At 41.9% G+C, this 22,651-nt stretch overlaps 1 protein-coding gene and 1 long non-coding RNA gene across 3 annotated transcripts in view; one reads left to right on the top strand and one right to left on the bottom strand.

Annotated features, from left to right (window-relative positions):
* The first annotated feature begins 1,264 nt into the window (after positions 1–1,264).
* LOC143414804 (uncharacterized) lies at positions 1,265–8,109 on the top strand. Its single transcript, XR_013095479.1, has 2 exons — positions 1,265–3,564; positions 5,561–8,109. It is a non-coding gene; the product is annotated as an uncharacterized LOC143414804 (long non-coding RNA).
* Positions 8,110–14,272: 6,163 nt separating this feature from the next.
* necab1 (N-terminal EF-hand calcium binding protein 1) overlaps positions 14,273–22,651 on the bottom strand; it is a 42,490-nt gene continuing 34,111 nt past the window's right edge. Inside the window, exons 10-14 of one of the 2 annotated variants that reach the window (XM_076879294.1) lie at positions 20,428–20,445; positions 19,441–19,553; positions 17,474–17,551; positions 15,508–15,599; positions 14,273–15,014 (exon numbers count right to left, since the gene is read on the bottom strand). In XM_076879294.1, coding sequence (XP_076735409.1) covers positions 14,986–15,014; positions 15,508–15,599; positions 17,474–17,551; positions 19,441–19,553; positions 20,428–20,445 — 330 coding nt within the window. In that variant the 3' untranslated portion in view covers positions 14,273–14,985. The remainder of the gene's footprint in view (positions 15,015–15,507; positions 15,600–17,473; positions 17,552–19,440; positions 19,554–20,427; positions 20,446–22,651) is intronic. The other variant, XM_004548137.5, reaches the window with a different exon arrangement.

The raw sequence follows: 22,651 nt of genomic DNA, 5'->3' as shown, positions 1-22,651 counted from the left end.
TTAGTTTCTTAATCTTTTAGACGCCTGTTGAAGGCCAAATGGTTTGTTTCAGATTTCACTAATGTAAGAACTCTTCGTTTTGTGCCTTGAAAATATGTCGCTGAGATAATCACAATTGTAGCTGAACTAATAAACTACACAAAGGATGCTTCTTCACCCAAGGGCAGGAAGACGCTGCCTTATCTTGGTCTGTACTGGTTTGAACTGATAATCTGCTGTCTCATGAATTTTACCCTCTATATAAACTGTTGTACTTGTGAATAAAGTTGAGTCACTTTGGGAAGACAATCTAAAGCAGTCTCTGTTTTCTTGTTCTCCCAAGCTGCTCCCGAGCTCGTACTAACACGCTGAATGGCATGCTTGAATATTACTTGAGAATATATTTGACTGTGTTACAGACTAAGGGACATTCTCTGCTGATAGGTGAAGGTACATTCTCTGCTGATAGACGTCCACGCCTCGGAGGAAGCCGATCCACGGAGTAGGCCCTGGAAACAGTTTCCTTCAATTTTGGTGTCAGAAGTGGGATCCTGACGAAGGTAGGCACTTGTCTTTTTATTTTAATAAGACTGTGTTATGCCTTTCTCAGTGATCCACATAGAAACGGGATACGCTGACGAGGCCGCCTTCAGTGGCCCACATAGTAACAAGTGGGATACACTGAGGAGCCTTATTTAGTGGCCCACATAGAAACACAGGAAGTTGCCTGTTGTTTTGTAAAATAAAAGCAGAAAGGACACAGGAAGTTGCCTGCTGTCATAAACTAAGAAGTTGCTCACCAGCAGAAAGGACACAGGAAGTTGCCTGGGGTCATAAAACGAGAAGTTGCTCGTTAAAAAGTGAGAAGTTGCTCACTAAAAACATAAAATTGCTAGCAAAAAATCAAGTAACCTCAGGTGTGCCACAGCAAAAATAGAAACTAACTTAAATCCTTCAAAGCGTCTAAACCCCTCTGGAAATCACTGACCATGGGTCAGAATAATTCAAAGACCTTAGACGGGTCCGATAAAAACTCAAAATTAACTGTAAAACCGAAAAAAATAAAATATAAAATCACAAATAGCGGCTCAGTACGACTCCCACTTCCGGTTACGTTTAACCCACGCTCGCGAATCAATGAAGACTTCCATGATTACGTATCCAGAACATGCGGAAGTGCTTACGTGACTGATTTCGTCTCGAACTTAAGAACTATAACTTTAATGCATCCTAATGTATTTCCGGAGCCCTATCCCGAACGATTATCGCCAGAAAACAGGTCAGTAGAAATGTTAAATACTATTTGTGATAAGAAAAGTAGGCTGATTAAAAAGTCCTGTAAAAAATATATGATAGAATGTCGTGATGTGACCAATCGCATGCTACCACTATGGAATAAAGGACCCGAGCCAGACGTAAATGCTTTAAATCAAGCCAGTGTAGGCTCTAGTAAATCCACTGCAGAAAAAACTAGCCTTATATGCCCATCCGTTCAACCTACGGCTCCGCCGCCTTATGATGAAAAAACAGAATTAATAGCTGCTGCGGCGGCTGCACGTCATCAGCGCGTATATCCTGATTTAACAGCAGAATCCCAAAAGAGTGAGGAAGGCACTGAAATGACACCTAAATCAGAAGAAGATGACTGGTTTAACCTAGATCAAAGACAGGAACGAGAATACACTGAACGAGAAAGAGAGTTACAGGAACATAAAAAGCAAACAAAACAGTTAATGACAGAGTGTGAGGAAATCATGAAAGATCCTTTAACTGAACGTACGGAAGCCGAACTGCAGGAAGCCGTTTCTGTCATAGATAATCATGTTCAGCGCCACACTAGAGTAGCGAATGGTTTAACTGTGCCAAAAGCAATAACTAACACCAGAAATTTAATAAGGAACTACTTAAAGCAGAAAAAAGAGGAAAAAACTCAAGAGGGCCCCCACAAAAACACCCGTTATAAAGAAAAGCAGGGATCACAATTTAATGACGTCAGCACCTCCCTCCCGTTCATGATAATAGGGGACATGTGTTGCATTCAACCCCCTAAAATTTCAGAGTTAGCAGCAACCATTAAAGAACTTCCCGATCCTCTACAAAATCCTACAGCCTTTGTTTCTGCATTACAGAGAAGTACCAGATACCACCACTTGGGTGGGCCTGACTATAGATATATATTATGTCAACGAATCCCAGGTGTGACTGAATCTCAGCTTATTGAAGAAGTAGAGGAACTAGACCCTAAAAACGACCAAGCAGCCAACACCACCTCGTTTTTGTGGATAAATGATGACAAAATCACAGCCTTTTTTCAAAATCTAAAGAGATTTCTGCTCACAATGTCTAGAGATAAAATTGATTTAAATGCAGTAACCATGTGTAAGCAAAAGCCAGATGAATCCATTCTAGTGTTTATGAAACGTTTCACACACTGCTGGACTAATGAGGCATGCATGCCTGAAGGAGGAAATGATCAGATTTTCATAGCAACATTCTTAAACAATATTCATCCAGAATGTTCACAACTATTGAAGCTGACTGCCACTGATAATCTCTATGACATGAAAATAAAGAACTTTATCACACTTGTCAAAACAAAAGCTGGTGCAGATCTTTTCCCCAACAGCACGAAGGCTAAAAGTGTTAAGATGTTGTTGAACTTTGATGTTGAAGGCTCAGAGGAAAGTGAAAAAATGATGTATGCAGGGGCCCCGCCCCCTCAACAAGCGCAGCAGGGAGATTTCAGAAGGAGAGATAGGAGTGGAGACGTATGTTTTTATTGTGGAAAAATAGGACACTGGAGGACGGAATGCAAATCAGCAGCAGGTAGATCTCAACCACAGAACACAGGACCAGCTCCTGCCACTAGGCGTAAGCAGAGCTCTTACAGACAAGGTAACTGGCAACGCAGACAGGAATCACATCAAAATAATGGCCCCTTTGCACTTAGGCAGCAACCTTATAATCCACATTTTAATCCCCACCCATATGATAACGAAAGACTGGACCGACAATAGGGAGGCCCAGGTGATGATGAGGGACAGTGTGAAGCACTACACACGATGCTGCATTTGCAATTGTCCCGTAACACAGAAAGCTTGCCCATGTTAGATATAGAGATAGGTGAAAAGACTTATTCCTTTTTAGTTGACAGTGGAGCCACTAAAAGTTCACTGTCTGGAAAATTCTATAGTGGGCCTGTTTCCTCTGTGTGCATCAACACCATGGGAATAAACGGAACTCTAGTGCAATGCCCCAAAACTCATTCTCTAAAAACACGCTGGGGCCCAAAACCAGATGAAATTACATATCATCCATTCATAATTATTCCAAACTCGCCTGTGAATCTATTAGGCAGAGATTTAATGGCAAAAATGAACTTGTGTATTTCATTTAACACAAAGGGTGAAATGTTTGCAGATACTGATAACAGCTATGTTTTCTCTGCCCTATGCACCGACACCATGGAGAAGGAACAGCCTCTGTGTCAGCTGGACGCCTCAGCGGAGAATGAACTCAATATCCATCTGACTGGTATCCCACGTCACACTCTGTGTCAAAAACATGTGCAAACACCGTTACCAGGTAGCCCCATGCCTGGAAGCCACATATTTGTTTCTCTCACACTGTTCAACAACATGATAACTGCTCACACCAGTGAAGGCCGAACAGTGGTTTTGTCACATAACTCAGACATAGGCTATGACATCACTGCACCATGTCAACACATAGATCTGACCTACCCCATACACTGTACTATCTCTGCTGTCACATTGCCAGCTGAATATCAAAACATGACATTATGGTCAAGAGGTGAGAATGATGTAGGATTTATTGACTGTACACCTTATCATGCTCAGCTGAAAAACAACAAGCCGGTATATGTCAAGCAATATCCCATTTCCGCTGAAAAAGCCGCAGCCTTAGACATCATCATAGGAGATTTATTGACAGCTGGAGTAATAAAGCCCACAGTATCTCCATATAACACTCCTGTCAATCCTGTGCCAAAGCCTAACAAACCTGGCGTATGGCGTTTCACACAAGACTTAAGGCAAGTTAATGCAGTCATTATGCCTCTGCCACCTCTGGTTCCAGATGTTCCCAGCATACTGACATCTATTCCAGCAACAGCTACACATTTTACTGTGGTGGATTTGTGCTCCGCCTTTTTCTCAGTGCCTGTGCATAAAGACACACAGCCGATATTTGCTTTTACACATAGAGATAAGCAGTACACATGGACTCGCTTACCCCAAGGCATGGTAGACAGCCCTGCGGCTTTCTCAATGGTAGTACGTGCTACCCTGGACGGCTTCACTCCTCCAGAGGGCTGTACTCTGATCCAGTATGTAGATGATCTCCTCCTCTGTGCTGATAGTGAAAAACTATGTCAAACTGCCACACACATGCTACTCCAGCACCTCCAACAGACTGGCCACAAAGCATCAGCAAAGAAAATGCAGTACTGTCAGACTTCTGTTCAATATTTGGGATTTACACTGTCTCACGGACAACGTTCTATGACTACAGACAGGGTCAAAGCTGTGACCTCTGTCCCTAAGCCCACTACACAGAAAGAAATGCTGTCTTTCCTAGGCATGGTGAACTATTGCAGACAGTGGATACCAGACTGTTCTTTTCATGACCACATTCTGCGTGAATGCTGCAAAAAAGACAAGCCTCCTCGAATACTGTGGTCCACAGAAATGACTGCCTCTTTCAATGCATTACAGGGAGCGCTGACCTCCGCCCCTTGTTTGGGTCTGCCTGACTACCACTTACCGTTCCACCTGTACGTCACAGAGAACGGCACAACCTGTGCAGGTGTATTGGCCCAAGAGCATGGCTGTGGCTACCGTCCAGTAGCCTTCTACTCAAAGGTGCTGCCAGCAGTAGTTCAGGGGATGCCGGCCTGCCTGAGAGCAGTAGCAGCTTGCTCTATCATGATAAGGGACTGCGAGAAGCTCACACTCTCACATGACACTATTCTACACACCAATCACCAGGTCACGACCATTCTAGCAAACATAACTACACAACACATGACCGCACAACGTCACTCAGGTTATGAAGCTACACTGACTTCAACAGCAAATCTCACTATAAAAGCAAGCAGCACACCCAATTCGCCAGCACACTTACTTATTCGTATGCTGTGTTCTTCTGACCGACAGGATGGTTCAGACGACCCTGACGTTCATGATTGTATGACACGTATACAGGAATCCACAGCACCACGCCCAGACTTAGAGCAGACACCAATCCCAGACTCAGTCATTGTTTATGTGGACGGGTCCTGTTCAAAACCAAATGACAACTTATTTCTTTGTGGCTATTCGGTGGTGACATTGCCTGACATCATACTAGAGGCTCACTCATTACCATTTCACTCAGCACAAAAAGCAGAGCTCATGGCTTTAATACGCGCCTGTGAGTTACATGTGGATAAGCGGGTAACAGTTTACACTGATAGCCGTTATGCATTCGGTGTGGTGCATGACTTTGGCACATTGTGGAGACAAAGAGGATTTAGATCTGCTGATGGAAAATCGATCGCTAATTCTGACCTTGTTCAAAGACTTTTGCAGGCTATACAGCTGCCATCGGCAATTGCAGTTGTTAAAACGAAGGGGCACAGCACGGCTGACACAGACGAAGCAGTGGGAAATGCTCTTGCAGACGTAACCGCGAAAGCAGCTGCTGCCTCACAGCAATCACCCAGAAGGGAAGTATTATCTTTGCCTTTACAGCTGCCACTTGTCACGCTCCCAGACTATTTAGAAACAAATGTTGACCTAAAATTCATACAAGAGCAAGCCTCTGCCTTAGATTACACTTACTGGGAAAGTAATGATTGTACCTTAGATAACAGAGACGGCTTATACAAAAACCTTGAGGGTTTGATTGCCCTCCCATCTTCACTACTGCCAATCCTTGTCCGCCATTTTCACGGTGTGGGTCATGTCGGACAAAGAGGGGTAATAGGAGCAATAAAATCAAGATTTGTAATCAAGAAAACATCACACGCAGTAAAACGCATATTAGCAACCTGTCTAACATGTGCACGAACTAATGTAGGAAAACCAAAAGCAAAACATCAGCATTTACCACAACCAGATTTCCCATTTCATACATTACAAATTGATTTTACACACATGCCAGCACAAGGAAGCATCAAGTACTTACTGGTAATAGTGGACCAATTTAGTAAATGGGTAGAAGCTTACCCAACATCAAAAGAAACTGCAGAAGTAGTCTGTCAAAAGTTGTGCAATGAAATAATACCCAGATTTGGAATACCTCACCAAATTAACAGTGATAGAGGACCTTCATTCACATCAGAAGTAATTCAAAAGTGTGCTAAAACTCTAGCAATAGACTGGAAATATCATGTGCCATACCATCCTCAGAGTTCAGGAGTTGTAGAAAGAATGAATAGGACCATAAAAAATCGCCTGACTAAAGCAATGATAGAAACAGGAATGACCTGGATCAAACTACTTCCTCAAATCCTCTGCGAGATTAGAATGACTCCATCCGCAGCAACCAAATTATCTCCATTTGAAATAATCATGGGAAGACCGTTTCCAACACCATGGTCAGCCTCCAGAGGGGCACCGCTATTGGAAGGGGACATAGACACTGCATTGTCTGACTATGTTCATAACCTGGTAGAAACACTGAATAATAACTATCAGAAAGTTTGTCTCTCTCAGCCTCTCCCTTCCATAGATCCAACCCATCCGTGGAAACCAGGAGATGCGGTGTTGGTACAGTCGCTAAAACCAAGGGCACTCGGGGAGGCCGCGTGTTCCAGCCCCCAGACTGTACTTGCAGTGACGAGAACCAGCATCCTAACAGACGGACAACCTCAGTGGATTCATGCCAGCAGGGTTAAGACCAGCCCCACCAAACCACCTAAGGCGTCGGATCAAGTAGATGACGACTCAGGCGAGCCAGCGCCCGGATTCAATACACCTATAGATGACGACTCAGGCGAGCCAGCGCCCGGATCCAATCCACCTACACACACACAATCACTGATTAACACACAACGCCTGAAAGAGCCAAGACTCAGAAAGCCCTCTGATCCCCCGCCTGAACAACAACAAGGTACTCGAACATCCAGCAGGAACAGAAAGCCTAGAGTACCACACAATGTCTAACCTGATAAAGATAGACTCGTTTCATCCTGATAATGGAGAAAATGAAATGCCCATTGTCACCACACGACGCTTATACGGGGTCTCTCGAACCTGGGACCAGGCCAGGAGACGACTAAAGAACTGTCTTTTTTATATATTTAGGTTATTAATCATATCTACTGCATTAACCTTAGGATTTTTATTTACTATTTCGTATTGTAAAGTGCAACCCTGTTCACATTTCTGCAAGCCACATTCTCAATGATAACCCGTATAGCTACTAGTACAGCTACTTCAATGTATTTGCAATTAGCACAAATTGATCCTGAGGATGTGCCAGATGTTACCAATGATGTTCCTGATGTGTATATTGAACATTAGGTTGTGAACTATTACATTTTATGATTTGCTTTTTATATTATGTTATTACATTTGTGATTTTTCCTTTCTATTTGAGTTATTATTTTTTTTAAAAATAATAATAAAAAAAGAGTGGAACTGTTAGGTATTTTAGTACCATGGGAGCATTTACTGGATATTGTTTTATAGTGACATCATGCAGGAAAACTCTGTCATTCAATAAGGCCCCTTTGTTTCAGTGTTTTTCTCTTTGACCCAAGAATTGATGTGTGAGAATCACAGGCTGGTACAAGGTTGAAATACCACAGAGATCACTCCCTCAGCTACATTAGTTTCTTAATCTTTTAGACGCCTGTTGAAGGCCAAATGGTTTGTTTCAGATTTCACTAATGTAAGAACTCTTCGTTTTGTGCCTTGAAAATATGTCGCTGAGATAATCACAATTGTAGCTGAACTAATAAACTACACAAAGGATGCTTCTTCACCCAAGGGCAGGAAGACGCTGCCTTATCTTGGTCTGTACTGGTTTGAACTGATAATCTGCTGTCTCATGAATTTTACCCTCTATATAAACTGTTGTACTTGTGAATAAAGTTGAGTCACTTTGGGAAGACAATCTAAAGCAGTCTCTGTTTTCTTGTTCTCCCAAGCTGCTCCCGAGCTCGTACTAACACGCTGAATGGCATGCTTGAATATTACTTGAGAATATATTTGACTGTGTTACAGACTAAGGGACATTCTCTGCTGATAGGTGAAGGTACATTCTCTGCTGATAGACGTCCACGCCTCGGAGGAAGCCGATCCACGGAGTAGGCCCTGGAAACAGTTTCCTTCAATGTGAGTGTTCATTTTTACCTTTGTCTCGTCTTGTTGATTATTCCCAGCTGTGTCCACCACCTGTGTGTAATTCCCCTGTGGTTCTCTGTGTATTTAAGTCATGTCTTCCGTCATTGTTGTTGCTGGTCCGTCTGTGTTTCCACCCTGCCTCATCTGTGTGTTCTCCCTGCAGTCAACCATCATCTGTTTCCGCCCGCTCTCATTCATGTCCAGGTTCGTGTTCTATAGTTAGTTTGTTCCCAGTTTAGTTTAGTCATTGCTCCGTTCGCCGTTTGTCCATTTCCTTTTTGTGTTTAATAAACCACCCTCACACCCATACAAGTGCCTGCGTTTGGATCCCCCTTTATTTTCCACACGGCTCATCTCACTCGCCGTGACAAAATGCTTTTAGGGTGTTTTTTTTTTTTTTTTTTTTTTTTTTTTAAACTCACTTTATGTCTCTTCCACAATGTTTTTTTTTTTTCTCTCTCCTACAGCGTCTGTAACATTTACATAGGCTGGACCAATTATGCAAATTAGGCGATGACATCATTTAGCGATGGTTTTTTTTTTTTTTAGGACAGCCAATAGCGATTTTCCTTACTGAGGAGTTGGCAGCACTGCTCAGTATGGAAGCCCGTTTCCGCCACTAAAAAAAAGCTAGTATCCATAACTCGAAATTTCGAGTTATTAGCTCGAAATTTCGAGTTATTAGCTCGAAATTTCGAGTTATGGATACTAGCTTTTTTTCAGTGGCGGAAACGGGCTTCCATAGCTCAGCCCTCTTCCAACACCTAAAAAAAGTAGTTATTTGTGGCTGGTCGAGCATACAGGCAAAGCAGACTGGGTTTATTATCAACTCTGCAAAATGTTGTATAAAAGGGAGCGCAAGTGTCAGCAGTGCAATGTAGGCCTTTGGCTACAGCTTGAGAGCAAGTGCTTTTTGGAGCTCTACCAGAAGCCTGAACTCATTTAGAAGAAAAGAGATGCGAAAAACAAACCACAGGGCAGAAAAACAAACACTTGTTGTTGTTTAGTGTTTTACAGTTCATACTTCAAATTGGCTATTCTAAATCTTTTATTCATGGACATTTTGAGTGCCTCATGCAGTAAAAACTGTAAAATTTCTATTTTATTTTGTCTATTTCTCTTATTAATCCCTGATTACACTGTTATAGTACACAGTGGAGAAAAAAACCTACCAGATAATAGTAATTGTAAAAAAAGTTCAAAAGCACACATTGATAGCAGATTTTATGCCATTTTCTACAGTTAAAACAACAAAATAACTCCAGACAGCCTGTTTAATATTATACGAGATAAAGGGTTAAAGAGATTGTACTTCTAGCATCACTGCACATTTACGCAGATTATGTTTAGAACTGTTATAAAATTCATTACCAAATTAATTATTTTAACTCAAAGTGTATCTCAAAAATCAATAAATATGTTATAATTGCCACTAGGTGTGAATGTGCGAATGAATGTGAGTGTGAATGGTTGTCTGTCCCTATGTGTTAGCCCTGCGACAGACTGGCGACCTGTCCAGGGTGTACCCCGCCTCTCGCCCTATGACAGCTGGGATAGGCTCCAGCACCCCCCCCCCCCCCCCCCCCCCCCCCCGCGACCCTGAAAAGGATAAGCAGAAGCGAATGGATGGATGGGAGGGAGATCCCCTATGAGCCCTAATATACTTATTATGACATGTTTAACTGCCAGTGAGACAAAGCCCATTTTTTACTGCAAATGAGAAATGAACATGCCAATAAAGACTAACTATTCATTTCTAAGCAAAGTTACCCTCTGTCGTGTCCTTTGGAGCAGAATCCATGAATTTTGTAGTAATTCATGGATTTCTTCACACTGTCCTTCAGACAGCTGTTGGATGCTCCTGACAATGACACAGGAAAAAGAATTTGCATTTGATGAAGCATCAAATGCATTGGTCACTCTGGCAGCCAGCTGTGCCAGAGTGACCGAGTCCCAAGCCGAGGGTACCCCACCCCCGAAGTGGCCCGAGCGAGCCCCGGGCTTCAGGCCCCGATAACCAGCCACCAGGAGTGAGCCGGTGTGTACCTGTACGCCCATCCCCAAACACAAAGAACCACCAACGCACCAATGTCTGAGGGCGTCTGCCACTGGCAGGGGAAGTGGTGGGGGGAGATAGGCCTCCATACCTTGGAGGGCTTGAGATGTCCCTAGAGAGGTGGCGTCTGATACCCAACCTGACATATAGACACAGACATACAGCCACACACAGATACAGACATCCATTCCCACCCTCATGCTCTCATACGCAATTACTCAACACTCACCCAACGTGGAGACAGACATAAATAAAGACACTGTACACACAATCACACTCCCCAAGCGTACTCTAAGCCCCAGGTCTAGGTACCCTTGCCCCTGGAGGGGGAAACTGCACCCAGACCCAGAAGTGTTACCCTTTTCCCTGCGGTGGAGAGAAGCAGACTGCCCTGGCTCGGCAGCAGCAGGGAGGCCCCACATTCCAGACCCCAATTGGACGGCCAACTCCTCCTCCTAGCCCCCCCCTCCCGCTCCAACAGGCTGCAGAGAACGTGTGTGTGCGAAGACTCCAAACCTCCCTCCGCCCGCTCATATGTAGTGTTGGTGTTGTGTTGTGTGTTCTAAGGTGCATTTAAAACCCAGGAGGGCATGGAGCAACCTGCGAGAGAGAGCAGCAGGTAAGTGCATAGCCCCACCTGATAGCCCTAAATGTCTACATGTATTTAAAATTGAGAGGTGGGCAACAACGCCAGGGGTGGAATTGTACACCCTGATGGTCTTTTGGATTATGTGTAGCGTGCCCACCCCCAAGGTCCTATATGTATGTGTTATGAGAGTGTGAGTAATGTGAATGTCTAAGTTGTGGGATAAAATTGCACCCCCATACTTTGCAACCCACCAGGGAAAGGGGGCCCAGGCCCATCCGGACCGGGGCCCAGTTCAGCAGCGCCGCCTGGCCCCACAGAGCCCGAGACAGTCCACCCGACCCCACCACAGAGAAAAGTCTGCATACCAGAGCCATCATTAATGCACAACACATGTAGGATGGCCAAGAGAGCTTGCTTGACAACTTCCATTCCATATGATTTATCTGTGTGATCCACTATGTGATCACCAGGAAAATTGCATTTTAACCCAACTCACGTTCAGATGTGCTGTCTAAGAAACATAATTCTGAATGTTTTTCATTATATAATTATTCACCCCTGGCTGCAAATGGGACACCTAAGTTACCTGAGTAGAGAAAAAATGCATATGTAACCCAGATTATTTTCTGAAATATGAGATTTCTGATAATTTGGCAGTCATTGAATGCAGCACAGTGCCATGACCATAGCAGCCGCCTGTCCAGCAGCTGTAGAATTTCATTTTCCTCCTGTCGATCCGATGAGGAGCATGCTGTTTTCGTGTGCCCTGCCAGCTGGAAACTTGGGTACATTTAACATGAGTCGCCATGGATACGTTTACGAGATATTTGTACTTGAAACTGATGGTTTAATGTGTTATTAGAGAGAGAAGTCATGTAGTGGTACACACTTGAAGCTGAGCCGAATCTGACAGGCATTGGCTATTACATCTGGCGAGTTATCTTGCAGCGCATGGTCAAATTGAATGTTCTCGTTTGGCTCTTGGCGAAGGCGGTCGCACTTTTCTCCTCTCTTCCTTCCCCTTATCTTCCCTGCTTAGCCTCTTGTGTCCTTGTCTTGTTTCGTGTGTATTACTTTCCCTCGAACAGTCGACTCACAACGAACGCAGCATGGTTAACACCTTGGAGACGCTTACAGCTGCCGTGAAGACTCAAAATAACACCATTGAGCATATGATGGGATACATGAAAGAGAGGCCAGCTCAAAATGAGACCCTTGAGCGAAAGTTGGATCACATCACAGAACGGCTCACTGCAGTTGTGAGGTCTCAGAATCAAAAGAATGACAACACCACGGACCAGAAGTTTGATACCATCATGGGGAGGCTCGCGGCTCTACAACGGGAAATTGAGAGACCAGTGTCGGAGTGTTAAAGATCAGCTTTGAAATTCTACTGAGCTGCTTGCATAAAAGAAAAATCAACGACATCAACATGCGAACACCACGGCGCCAGCTGCACGGCCCAAGGCTGGAGCCGAACAAAAACTCCCTGATAACGACTGTGTGATGACTATTCTTCCCATCCCATGCAAGGCCACCTGGGTTGGCTGGAAGACTGTTTACTTAGCCTGATAGGGCGAAGGACATTGTCTCAGCTGAACTATGGACACGCACACACACACATACTTACACTGATAAGCACTCACACATCCCCCCTCCCCTTCCAACGCCTTCGATGCTTGTTGCCTCCTGGGAACACGAGGCGGGTCTGAGCCCGCGCTGGTGAGTCGGCGCAGTGGCAGGATGGCTGTTGTGTTGCCTGGAATTACTCCTTTTCCCTACCCAACCCTGTTGCTGGTCACGTGCTCCATAATGTTGTGCTGTGGACATTTATGTGCTTTTTTGTGCAGAGGAGTTTTTTTGTTTCCTGTTCTCATGCTGTCCTCCTGTAGCCCAGCATGAGTAGAGGTCTCTTTTTTTTCCTCTTGTACTTTTCCCATTGTAGTGTACATTTCAGTGTTTTTCTGTAATGCAACCGTTCTGTGACTTGTATCCCCATGTGATGTCTGTGTTGTGTGTGTAAGGTCGGAGGGCGGGTTCATTTCACTGCAGTTTACTGCATGTGGCGAATAAAAGTTGATGATGATGATGATGTACCTTATTATGCTGCAGCAAGATGTCAAATCCACCACTGTGATATTTTGTTAAGGAAGAAAGCTAAATGTTGTAGAATCTGTGAATGAGGTTATTAGCAGGCTGGATAGCTGACTGTTACAAGCTAGTGGATAAGCAAGGCTGGCTACCATCTTAATATGGCGGCCAATACAAGGACAATTATCGAGTTTATTTGTTCATGCCTAAGAAAATTTGTTGAATAGCATTTATTTTTTCTGTTTATATTTTATATCTGTATTTTTATGATGGTAAGACTGCTGGATGAGCCATTAGGGACATTGACACTGACTTAGTGGTACTGGAAGTCATGAATATGCTTTGGTTAATTTCCCTGCACACTTGTGTGTAGGCTGTTTTTTCTTTCCTGTGGTAGTCTGTTCCTGCTGGATGAACCACTTTAGGAAAATCCTCATCTGATGACTCCACTGAACCATCCTTCCTGGTAGATGGCCGTTGCTGCTAGCTGGATGCTTCTGCTAGCTGGATGCTATTACTGGATACTACACTGTTCCAACAGCTTGGTAGGAACAAATTGATGGGCTCAGAAGATGCACTTTACCTTTCCTTGAGCTTTTTTGGACTCAGTGTTTTTTTTTTGGAAACACTGAGTGGAAAGACACTAAAAGAAAAGGGTTGTTGTTTAATTAAAATTGTTTTAATAAATTTATTTTTTAAGTGAGTGTGGTGTTCATTATGTGCTGAAGGTCATACTGTTCCTATAGTGGAGCAGCTCAGTCAGAGTTGCTTTTCCTGTTTGGGTGTGAAAGAAAAAGAATTAGTAGCAGTGGCTCCTAGCTTCAGTACTGCTATCTGTCCACACAGTGGTGCAGTTTGCTTAGCTAAGTATATATATGGAAATAAAATGCAAAGCTTAAGTCAGAATGTGTTAGGCTTTAAATGTGTTTGCTTTGGTCTTATTCACATGACCCTGTTTTATTTTTAAGTAAATGAATGTAGATATTAAATAAGGCTAATAAATAATGCTTGTGCATGAAATATCACTTTTACGTAATCATAAAAATAATTATATTTTTATAATCATAATCATAAAAATATAAACAAAGAAAAAGGCTGATTTGTCATATTTAAGATATTGTGACGAGAGACAAATGTGAAAAAAACACCAAGAGAGAGATGAAATCATTTCCACTCACAGAATGAGAAAAAGAAGCCCACAAATACACAATAATATCATCTTTATTTATGCTTTTATCTCATTTTAACTCAATAAATGCTGAAACAACAGTATTATGGTTTAATGAGCTCTCCAGAGCTACAGTTGATACAATTTCATCAACTAGTCACTCTCAGTCACTCACACAGATGCATACACACACACACACACACACACACACACACACACACACACACACCTATATACTTGTATGGCTATCTGTGAGGACATTCTTTAACAGACTTCCCAGCCCCAAATCAACTGAACCCTAAAACCAACAATGGGGACAAAAACTTTACACGCTGGTCTTCACGAATTAACCTATACAAACACACACACCTGTCTCATGAACTACTCTGGACTATAGATGATGTCATGTCAAACACTGCGATGAGATAATCAGATTGATCACTGTCTACTGAGATTGTTGCTTTTAGGATGGCCGAGGAACGTAAACAAACACGCGTGAGCTATTTGAGCTACCACCAAACTATGAAGGAACATGGAGGTCATAAAATAGATACTAATCACCATGACTTCACAAAATGTGTTCATCGTGTGTGTGTGTGTGTGTGTGTGTGTGTGCGTGTGTGTGCGCGTGTGTGTGTGCGTGTGTCAGGGGTAGGGCGGCATTGTTGCTCTTGCTGTGGACTTCCAGATGTGTTGGCCAGTTGCTGTTTGTTTGCACCCATCAGTAAAGAGAAGTGTGTGTCCACGTTCAGTTGTTGTTGAGGACCCACCAGGAGGCTGCAGTGGAAACACAAAACAAAAATAACTGGCCCAATGCTGAAAGTGACACTTTTAAAGGTAGAAATAGAAAAGAGAAGAGAAAACCCCCACAAAATAACCATAAAAAACACATGCTAAAATATTAAAAATTAAATTATTCCAGGAGAGCAAATTGTGCCACGTTTAACCAAGAAAAGTCACTGTTAACTGTGCAGACAAGTAGACTGAGTCGTTGTTGATTTCCCAGTGTCAAGCACTTAACCAATCTCATTTCTCTGATGCTTAATCACATTTGTCGGGTGAAATCTCAAAGCAGAGATCTCTCAGCATGACCTTTGAATAACTTCAAACACTGCAGAGCCCTGATTTGAATCTTAAAAAATCGATTGTTTGTCTGGAGAGGATTCTTTTTATGATTAACGGCAGCCCCAGCAAAAGCTGCCTGAATCAGTCTTAATCTTTTTCCTGTTGATGTCACACAGTTCACTGTTGATGCTATGGATGTTCTTACCAGGAACCAACATGGTGGTAATGGTCTCAGGAGTTTCCAGGAAGTCCACGTTCCCCCTCTGGAAGGTTTTACTGTAGTTGGTCTGTAGGTGACTGAAGAGCAGAAAAGAGAAAACTCAAAGATGGTTTCAGGTCAGAGCAGCCGCGATCGTATAGTGGTTAGTACTCTGCGTTGTGGCCGCAGCAACCCCGGTTCAAATCGGGGTCATGGCAGGTTTTCTACATAATTTCTTTCTAGTAAATAAATGAATAATTCTCATATTGATTTTGAGTTCAGCTGTTTGCGTAACACTAGTTTTCCAAATTATTTGCTATTAAAAGTCAATAAATTAAAATTCTTTAAACAAAAACAGAAATATGTAAACATGTACACAAAAGCAACTAAAAAACTGCCATACCAACAATTCCTTAAAATGTGCTCAACCTGATTTACTTCCTGAAAGTTTATGATCTTTAGGGGCAGGACTTGCAGAGCTGAACACTTCTCATTGGCTAAGTGTTCATGGCAGTACATCCATAGACAACATGTGAACAATAGCATAAAAAACCATTAAAAAAATATATTTATATATAACAAACATGGTAAAATAAAATTTGGACATAAACAGTCATAAAGGTTTATTCATAAAATCCATAAAAGTGGATTGTTTTTCCAGCAATGGAAATGTGTCTATAAGTTATAAGTTAGCTGAACAATCTGCAATAAAAAAACCCCGAGAAACTAACAACTGAGATCAGAAACTAGGAAAGTGTTTACTGAGGTAATCAAGTGAGCAGTGGGCTCATTTTCTTACAGACATCTATTGAAGTTTTGTGGATACATAACCACAAACTACATGATTGGGTCAAGTGAATAAGGCATCAGTCACGCTCGCCTAGAGACCTGGCAACCACTGGTTGCTAGGGAGAAATGTGTATTCCTTCACCCGTTGGTTTATGATTGTTTTGGTCACTATCAAGTTGCTGCAATCACCGGTTGCTGCAATCATACCAGCTTGTCTGGAAACAGTTTCCAGGTGGTAGTGAAACTGTGAAAAGTGCAACACAAACTGGAAATGGACTGTTGCCTAAAAAGTAAAAGTTGTCCTTTCAAAATATGACACAAAACTTTTAGTTTGAAGGACAACAATCTGTTTCTGGTTTGTGTTTTACTATCTGGTTGTATAATGTCCAATAATGTGAACAACTATGTGCACATGTAAGAAACCTCTATACAATCAGACCGCTATAGACGAAGCCCCCTGGTGGTCATTAGAAATAAATCAAGTTGATGCAGGCATTTCTGCTCTGGCCTCACTTCCTAAGGCAGAATTCTATGCCCAACTTTCATGATATATGATTTTATCAAGTTAACCACTCGGTCGAGCTCATAAATATCAAGTCCCTAGAAGCTCCACTTCAGATCCAGTGTTTTAGGTGTTTTGATTCTACTTTATTTAAATCTCCTCCATGCTTGTTGTTGCTACAGCCAGTGGCTTTCCTTCGCTTATCTGGTTTAATCTTTCTTATACAGTCTTTTGCATTTGTGACAACAGCTGGACTTCAGTGGAGCAGTTAAGGAAAAACAGCTGTCGCCTCAATATTTGCCTTCACGGTTCTTCAGACTGTGGCAGAAATGCAGCCTGAAGTCCTGAAATGCTGGCAGGTCTGCATTATTCACAACGGTTTTGTCTTTGATTTGTGATTTTAACCAAACAAAATGATCTTGTTATACATTTGCTTTCCCACGCTGTGCTTTTATATTACATTTAGCTATGTGATTTGACACTGGGAATGCTTGATTGCAAGCTGTTTGTTTGGGAAGGGATGGGTCAATGACTGTCCTTTTTTATATATAGAACTGGGAAAATTAAGTAGGATCATTCATTTTGATAAATATACATGATGTGACACAACAATATGTATAAAAATTCCATGTTAAAACATACATTCAAGTAACAACTACATTCTGACAGGCGAACACTTACTTCTTCCACACATTGTTGTGCTCCCAGAATTCATAGAGAATGAAGCGTGATTCATTTGCCAGCCGCTGAACTGCGATGCTGCCAAATACAAAACACGAGAGCGCACAAGTCATGCAGTTACTAATTAGTGTGCCGCATCATGTCGCCCAACACAGCTTCTCTGCCCGAATTGTGTCCTACACTCTGACAGCATGCGGGTATTGTGGGTCTGTCAAAAACACTGTGTGGTTTCGTTCTGATGTTGAGGCTTCATGCAGCAGGCTAGTGTTTTATTAATCACAGTTTAACTTAAAAGTGAGCCTGAAACATGACTGAGTATTTAGAGAAGCAATCATGACAAAGCATATAAATGTCAAGCTGTCCTTTAGGCTGCTGGGATTAATCTAAAACCAGAGTGACAGTATGTGAGAGCAATTTGTTTTGTCCTGCTGAATTTACTCACGGAGCGACTCGGGTGACAGAGCTTCAGATTTTTGGGAGGTTTTGGCAGGCAGAAATGCAAATGTTATTTTATCTGCTTTGTTGTGATCGCACACAACAGTAGAACTCACAAAATGTCCTGAGCTATAACAGAAGACTGATTCTTTACTCCTATTAGGAGGACAATGGCTCAAACCAGCCATATGTATTTAATTTGATATAGATTTAAGTCACTAGTCAAGCTTAAATTTCACTACTACACTGTAATACACATATGATATAGGCCACAAAGGATGCTGTGTAGTATTGGGGAGTGGTGAACTAGTAGCTTATTAATAGTTTAGCAATGTTCATATTTCTCTAGTGATTTAATAAATTACTTTTTTAAATTAAAGGTTCAAATCATACAGTTCGACATATAAAGAATATGTTTCGGCCTTCTTCATAACTCTAACTAATCTTCCTTTAAACAAACATCTGACCTTTCTGTTTTGCATGTGCAAGTAAGCATTAATTTTTACTGTTTAGAAGAAGTTGCCGCAAGTTATTCTTGCTTGTTGCAGTAAGCCTGCTCAGGCTTTTGTGGAGGACAGGTGTCATTCCTGTCCTCCACAAAAGGATTAACAGTGGTGTAAAATGAAATAATATAAATAATAGTATCTCCCTCTGCAGTTCCATCAGAGGGACATAATACATTTAAGGCCAATAAGTCATTAAGTGACTGAGGCAGGTATGAGGCAGTATATTCCAGGGTCTTTTTATGCTAGAAAGATTTTACGCTAGGTGGCTAATACGTATTTACATATCAGTGTCTGTTTGAACACTTTCCTGTGATTATTTTCATGTTGGGTTGAAATAATTTATTTTCCCTCTGCTGGTACTGCAGCTTATTGCAACTTCTTCATGCATGTGCATTTCACACTTTGAAGCAAAGGGGGAAATGGACACGCTGTCTATTACATGCTTTGCCATGATAGTGGGTTGGAATGTGTGTGTGAATGGGTGAATGGGACATGTTGTAGAAAACGCCTTATTTGCTTGAGTAGAGAAGCGCTACATGAAAACCAGTCCAGAAGTGCATTAAGGACCGGTTGAACATGTGTCCCTAATAAAGTGGGCATTTAATGTATATTGGAATTGAAGATCACCTTCATTCTTCTAATTGGTCCACGAGTTGACATAATTATCAAAAGGTCAAAGGTGAGGCTCTTGTCTTTATATCAGAGTGTGACTTTGTTTCCTTCACTGCTAGAAGATGTTTAGTTTTGCTTATGCAGCATTTCAGTGGAATCTTATTAAAACACATGCGTTATGATTTCTGTTCCTTAAGCTGCATAATTCATTAGAAATGCAAGCAATATGTTAAAAATAGTTTCTAATGCCAGAAAAGCAGCTGAAATATTTTTAGTCTCAGGTTAGGGCAGCTTCACAAGACCTGTCTGTCTGCCCGTCTTAATCAAGCCTTTACAAAAATGTGAAAAATAGAAAGGATAAAAATAAAAGCAGTAAATCCCTGACACAAATGAACAAAGAGAATATAAACTGACTGCAAACATCCAGTCTGGGCACAGGCGCACTCCATGTACTGTCTGAGAGCCAAGCGAAACTCCTCCAGCTCTTCTTCCAGCACCGAGAGCTGCCTCTGAACTATTAGGATGTGCTGCAGAGACAAGACGCAAACACAACATTTAAAGGCGCACAGACGTCAGACAGACAGAGGCTGCTTCTCGTATGTCGAGAGGCCGTTTGAGCTGAGGTGTTTGGAAATCTGGCAGGATTTTGAATTTGCTCAGTGCATTGTGACTCACGCAGAAGTGTAAAGTGAAAAATGATCATGTCTCATAAGGTCTTGGCATCAGCTTCTGAATAAATGTGCCAACACATTTGCTCAGAGACCAGAATATGACCCCGAATACACATTTAGAAGAAGCATGTACAGACATCTTGTTCAAAGGTGTGAACAGCAGGGGAGGGGGGGGGGGGGGGGGGGGGGGGGGGGGGGGGGGAGCTGGTGTACCCATGACTGTAGAAAACCTGCTAATCATTTCCTGTGGCTGATGAGGAATTGTTAACAGCAGCAGAGCAGATGATTAGAACAGGAAGCGAATGGTCTCCCTGTTGGCTATAAAGCAGGCAGTGTGTGTTAATGAGGGTGAGACTCTAGGAAATGAAGGTAAGTCAATATAATGTCTTTTGAAATGACTGAAACACGACTGCGGGTGTGTGTATATATGTGTATGGGTGTGTCTGATGAAATGCGCACACTTTCGCTCTCTCAGTGGCTAATTTGGGAGAAAGTCACCCTCGCACGCATGCACACACTCAGGGACGCATCCACTCAGGCATGTTAACGCACACAAACACACATCAGTCTTGTGTTGTGGGTCATTATTGGATTACTCAGCAACCCATTTATTCCCAGTGACACACAGCAAATTAAACAAAATTACATATTGATTAATTCACACACAAAGAGATGTCTGCATCAAATTAGTAATGAGAATGACAGTAGCATGAAACATTCATATGCATACCTTCATTTGGAGCTGCCTCTGCAGTAGGATACAAACACAAATCATTCCATAAACATAACGCACACATATTGTGTTATAAAATAGCCTCACTGATGCTCCTTAGGCGTCTTCTCTCTGAAACAAACTATTTAAATCCCACTTTCTTCTTGTTTGGGCACATATAGTACTGTACAAAAATCTCAAACAACCTCTTATTTTTTATATTTATCTTCAAATGAGCCAGACTTTTTGTAAATTTCCAAAAGTGGTCTTAACAAACAATGATCCAGACTTTCAGAAGGTCTTTAAAAGCGTTTTTTTGTGTGAGAGCCTTTTCAATAACTTTAATCAGTTCATTCCTTGTGCCTGACCATTATCAGAAGGGGCCATTCTAAAAGAACAGAAACAGGGAGAAAAGTTGATACACAAAAACATACTATAACACAATTAGCGATGGATTGAGCCTGGACCTCGTTATTATTGAAGCAGTGTGGGATCATCCTGACAGAGAACAGAACTAAAAGCAGTCAGAGAGGGGTAGCTAAAGACGTTTGCACAGTGCTGTATAAAAACAGCTTGCAAGAGCTATTAGAAGTGTAAGAAGCATCTAAGGTACAGAAACTTTAGTTGAGCTATCCACTGAAATTATCAATATGACACAAAGATTTTAGTGGTTTCATGTCACTTACAGTTTTGAGTTCTCACTCATTAACACTGTCCTTTGCAGATAGCTCAGGATAGCAAATAATTTAGCTGCAGGACTTGATTTGGCCCTTATCTGTCAGAAACCTTCATCTTAACTAACGTGAGATTGTTGTTTTTTTTTTTTTCACAATTTCATATTTGACATACGTGAATGTGTCACATCACGGACCTCCAGAGATGTCTAAAAAACCCTACATGCAATGAGGGGTTCTCATGTTAAACATGTTTCATGTGCTTCTCTCAGCCGTTAGACAAGATAAATGTATCTGTTTTATATTTACAAGGGTTAAGTGGCAGTAAGGTGTTAAAATATAAAATAGCTATTTCCCAAAATAATGATTGAAATTGCTTTTGCATTAAAACTTTGAAACTAATGCATGAAAAATATAAAATATTAGATGTTGGCTATGCTGCTGAGATTTTCATGATGGAAGAAACTAAAGAGAAATCCTGTTAGTGCTGGTGTTGATGTGATAGTCAGTGAGTCATCATTTCAGCCATGAAATGAGTGCCAGGCAGCTCAGACTGCAAGAGCAGTTACTGTTTCCTTTGGCATGTGGACACACACACACACACACACACACACACACACACACACACACACACACACACACACACACACACACACACACACACACACACACACACACACACACACACACAAACCGGCACATTCAGCGACACAAATACAAACCTGGAAAACATTTTGTTTGTCAGTAGAAGTTTTACACTTTGGGTAAAAAGAAATGCATGTCCTCCTGCAATGGTGGGAATCAAAAAGTAATCACAGTACAGTGGGTATGTGATGCGATGAAGACAATCATCTATGATACATCAAAATATCTGTGAAGGAGGAAGTGTGTGTATATCACTTTTAATCAACCTAAATGACATTGTTGTGCCTGACTGCCATTTTCCTTCTGGGACTTTTTTCTACTTTAGTCCAAGATTTTTAAGTTTTACTCACCCTCGTTTATCTGCAAGCACGAGGAGTAATGACCCTAATGCAGTCACGTGAAGAAGAAAGTACACCTTCAACCAGCTCAAAGCTTTAACGAATCAAGACATAATACAAAATGGTTCTAAAATTATGTAATATAACGTCAGGTGAACAACAGCACGTGACATTAAGACATATTGCAGCATGACATTATTTATTTAGCAAAAGCTAATCCAAGCCTCACTTCTTAACGATGCTGGTTCAGTTTATTGAGGTTTCTACCCATTTGTTTATGCATGGCTCTCCTCAAGTTCCACCACAGGATTTTAACCAGGTTGAGGTCTGGACTTTGACTGGATCATTGCAACACCTTGATTCTTTCCTTTTTCAGTCTTTCTGTTGTCAATTTGCTGCTGCTCATATTTGTCTCTAGGATACTTTGGTATACAGAGGAGTTCATGGTTGATTCAGTGACTGCAAGGTGCCCAGGTCCTGTGGCTGTCATCAAAGTTATCACCTCTCTACCACCATGCTTGACAGGATGAGGTGTTGTGCTAATATGGTGTGTTTGGTTTTATCCAAAGTTTGGTCTCGCCAGTC

The sequence above is a fragment of the Maylandia zebra genome, linkage group LG22 (genome assembly GCF_041146795.1).
Source record: "Maylandia zebra isolate NMK-2024a linkage group LG22, Mzebra_GT3a, whole genome shotgun sequence".
In the NCBI taxonomy this organism is placed as follows: Eukaryota; Metazoa; Chordata; class Actinopteri; order Cichliformes; family Cichlidae; genus Maylandia; species Maylandia zebra.
This window is presented reverse-complemented; position numbering and strand designations above follow the sequence as displayed.